The 4,028-nt window shown below is 41.9% G+C and overlaps 1 protein-coding gene across 1 annotated transcript; it reads right to left on the reverse strand.

Moving 5' to 3' along the window:
* Positions 1 to 340: 340 nt before the first annotated feature.
* LOC122907474 (small nuclear ribonucleoprotein Sm D1-like) lies at positions 341 to 3,246 on the reverse strand. Its single transcript, XM_044250307.1, has 3 exons — positions 3,111 to 3,246; positions 716 to 869; positions 341 to 591 (listed from the first exon to the last, which is right to left on the reverse strand). Exons 1-3 carry the CDS (start codon positions 3,244 to 3,246, stop codon positions 444 to 446), a joined length of 438 nt encoding a protein of 145 aa, XP_044106242.1. The 3' UTR covers positions 341 to 443.
* Positions 3,247 to 4,028: the final 782 nt, after the last annotated feature.

Genomic DNA, 4,028 nt, shown 5'->3' on the forward strand with positions numbered 1-4,028 from the left:
TGGGCCGCTGCCTTCGGCTCAGGTCATGATCTCAGGATCCTGGGATCGAGTCCCACATCGGGCTCTCTGCTCAGCAGGGAGCCTGCTTCCCTCTCTCTCTCTCTCTGTCTACTTGTGATCTCTGTCTGTCAAATAAATAAAATCTTAAAAAAAAAAAAAGAAAACTGAACTTAAAAAAATTTTGCTGTATCATAGACTCGTATGTTAGGATTCAGGATAAGATGAGTATTAAGTACATTCTAGGAACTCTCCTCATCTTGGCTTTCTCTTTGTTTATTTGTTTGGTTGGTTGGTTTGTTGGCTGGTTGTGGTAAGAATAACTGCTTGAATTTTTTTTTTCTGTCCTACATTTATGTTTATTAAAAACTGACATAAACAAACAAAACCTGTACAAAAAATATCCCCAATCATGTATCACTTTGAAATAGTAATCTTGAGAGACATTATCGCCTAGAACCCCCTCTTCCTCTACCCCGACCACATCCTCTTCCTCTTCCTCGGCCTCGGCCTCTTCCTGCAACAGCTTCCCTTTTCTTAGATTTCACCTTTGGTTCAACATCCACAGGGAGTGTATCCAGAGGTAAGCTGGACCTGGTAGGATAAAATATCAAATGTTATTCCTCGAATACTCAGTGTTTCCAGCTGTACTGGTTCTCTACTCTTCAAAGTCATTTTCACAGCTTTAAGATGGGTATTCATGCTGACATCTACCCCTGTGATTGTTCCATGGACCTGTGTTCCCTTCTTTAATTCGATGGCTACAGTTTTGTGACTCAATTTCATCAAAAATCTTAGGAGCTTCACCCTAGCGGCGCCGTCACTGTTTCGGTGGGATCGTGCACAAAACCCGACTACCCAGGCCCAAAAGTCTAGGAGTATCAAGTGCTTGAATTTTTAAGTGTACAGTAAAGTATTGTTAACCAGGGGCACCTGGGTGACTCAGTTGGTTAAGCATCTGCCTTCAGCTCGGGTTAGGATCTCAGGGTCCTGGGATCAAGCCCCATGTTGGGCTCCCTGCTCAGCTGGGAGTCTGCTTCCCCCTCTCCGTCTGCTCCTCCTGCACCCCTGCACTCTTGTGCATGCTCTCTCTCAAATAAATAAATAAAATCGTATTTAAAAAGTATTATTAACCATAGCCACAATGTTGTACAGTAGATCTCTAGAAGTTACTCATCTTGTATAAATGAAACTGCCATTACCCATTGAACAGCAACTCCCCATTTCCCACTTCTCCAGTCTCTGGAAACCACTATTCTTCCCTCTGTTTCAAAGAGTGACTATTTTAAATATCTCCTATATGTGGAATCATACAGTATTTTTCCCATTATTGGCATATTTCATTTAACATAATGTCCTCAAGTTTCATCCATGTTGTCACATATGGCAGGATTCCTCCTTTTTAATGCTGAATAATATAGTTCACTGCACATATATGCCACGTTTTCTTTATCCATTCATTCATCAATGGATAGTTATGTTGTTTCCATATCTTGCCTACTGTGAATAATGCTACAGTGAACATGGGAATGCAGGTATCTCTTCAAGAGCCTGATTTTGATTCTTTTGAGTAAATACCCAGAAGTGGAATTGCTAGATCATATGGTAGTTTTTGTTTTTTTTTTTTTAAAGATTTTATTTATTTATTTGACAGACAGAGATCACAAGTAAGCAGCTGGCAGGGAGAGAGAAAGGTAAGGAAGCAGGCCCCCTGCCAAGCAGAAAGCCTGATACAGGATTCGATCCCAGGACCCTGGGACCAAGACCTGAGCTGAAGGCAGAAGCTTAACCCACTGAGCCACCCAGGCACCCCTGTTTTAATTTTTTGAGGAAACTTCATATCGTTTTCTATAGTGACTGCACCAATTTTACACTCCCACCAGTAAAGCACAAGGGTTACATTTTCTCCACATCCTGGCCAACATTATATTTTTAATCTGAACTCAAAACTATGGAAAACAAAATACCTTGAAATAATCTCAGTGAACAAAACTCCCAAACACCTTAAACAGGAAAAAAAAAAAAAAAAGGCTTGCATAACTGGCATGAGCAATTATGTGTCCAATGGAAAACTGCTCAGTCTTTATCCATTACTGTTTCCCAGCCCTGTACATAAGAGGCAGGGATCAGTTATTCTCTTCTGCCTAAAACAAAACAAAACAACAAAACAACAATGAAAAAGAGTAAACATGACAGTTCTTCCCAAATCTGTTCTACATTTAATGCATTTCTAGTCTCAGTGGGAATTTTTAGGAAAACAAATTCAGAAAAAAACAAATCTGACAAACTATCCTGAAATTCTTCTGGGAAAGTGTTTAAAATAACACTAAAAGAAGAATGAAAACTGGGAATCGAATTTTTTTCTTTTCTCTATTTTATGAAAGCTTTTGTGCTTTTTAAAATTTTTTATGATAAAATTGTATTTTAATTTGTGACTATTTGATCATTAGATGTTCAAGATACTATTAAAGCCTTAATATATGCAAATCTACTGTTGAAATAAAAGTAATACTTCCCATTCACTGGTCCCAAAATAGATTCACTGAGTGCTAATCTTGAAACAGGAATTGTGCTAGTTTCTGAGGATTTGGAGATGAACAAGATACAGCCTCTGTTCTCAAGGGAGTTCAGAGTCCTGTGAAAAGAGAGGACAGTAAATACACAATTACCCTGTGGTGTCCTCTGTGCTGGGATGGAGACCCTCACAGGGTCCTGCGGGAGGGACCTTGGGGATAGGACGTTGAGAGGGGTTTAGCAGCTAAGGAGGCAGGTTGACCGAGAGAACGCTGACCAGTAATGCTGCAGAAGTAGACGACTGCATCTCTTCTCCACTGAAGCATCAGGCTTTGACTGAGGACACTGACAGCCCATCGGGGTCCCTCAGCCTCAACAGCTCTAATCCCAGGATAAGTGTCTACCTCTCATACAGATGTGCACAGGTGTGCATTCCTCGAGTGCGTTTTCCCTTGAGAGCAGGTAGAATTTGATTGAAAATACCACTTAAAACTTAAGATATAATCTTTTTTTTAAAAAAAAACTGGTATTCACTATTGAAATCTGACTTTATAGAAGTGCTGACCCATCCATCTTTCTTTTAACCACCCAGTCATCACATCGAAGACACCTAGTCAACACCACGAGCTCACACTGAGAGAGTGCCAGAACAAGGTGAACCACTGCAGGTGCCAGGTCAAGCATCGCTCCGGAGCTGTCACAGAGAATCCCCTCGCTTGCCTTGCCCAGGGCCATGAAGCATCACAAGTAGACCCACTGCAAGAGCTGCAAGCAAGCTCTCTAAACACAACAGCAGAGAACCGAGCATGGCAGCTGAAGCTGGGGGTGTTCTTTCTCAAGGGATGACCAACCAGAATGCAGAGCCATGATCCTTCCATATAATGGCTGAAGATCCACCAGGGTTGAGTGGAAGAGAAGAATGCAGGACAGAGGTAAGTGTTCTAGAGTGGGGATGGGGTCATGACAGGAAAGGAAATCAAAGAGCAAAGAAAAGTGTGCAACAGGCAGCTGAACACCCCCAGGAGGCATGGCCTGTCTGGGTGTGATCATCCAGATGGGCTCCGAGATGAGCCCCATCAAGCACCAAGGTCTGAAAATGATCTCCCTATTCTGGTAAGATGGATCTCTTTATCACGTAATCATCACGCTGACTAATCTGCCTGATTCCAAACTTGGTCCTCTAAATTCATTTTCTAAGTAAACTCAGAATCCCTGTGGTCAATAAAAAAGTCTGTCTGTCCTCCTCCCTGCCCTCCCCTCGACCTTGTAGTGGGGAGCCTGGTCAATGTGGTTAGGCTACCTGTATCTGCTAATTGGTCCTTATTGAAGTGAGGCTCTGCTTCACAAAGCCTAGGACACAGGGGTGCTATCTCCTTCAGTGATTACGTCTCAGAGGGATAGACCTCAGTTCTTGAGAATCTGTTCTAGGTTGTAGAGGATTTAGACCTCAAAGGGACAGAGAAAGAATTTGAAACTATAATTTTTTTGTAATACGTCTTTTGAGTACAGATGACACA

This window comes from Neovison vison, chromosome 5, assembly GCF_020171115.1.
Source record: "Neovison vison isolate M4711 chromosome 5, ASM_NN_V1, whole genome shotgun sequence".
Lineage (NCBI taxonomy): Eukaryota > Metazoa > Chordata > Mammalia > Carnivora > Mustelidae > Neogale > Neogale vison.

Bases quoted from the DNA above. Each gene is read 5' to 3' on its own strand.
- LOC122907474 (XM_044250307.1), bottom strand. From the start codon at position 3,246: ATGGCCCTGGGCAAGGCAAGCGAGGGGATTCTCTGTGACAGCTCCGGA. The intron at 870-3,110 runs GTGATGACTGGG...TGATACTCCTAG, and splicing joins GTTGACTAGGTGTCTTCGAT to ACTTTTGGGCCTGGGTAGTC. The intron at 592-715 runs AGGGGTAGATGT...TTATCCTACCAG, and splicing joins CAGGTCCATGGAACAATCAC to GTCCAGCTTACCTCTGGATA.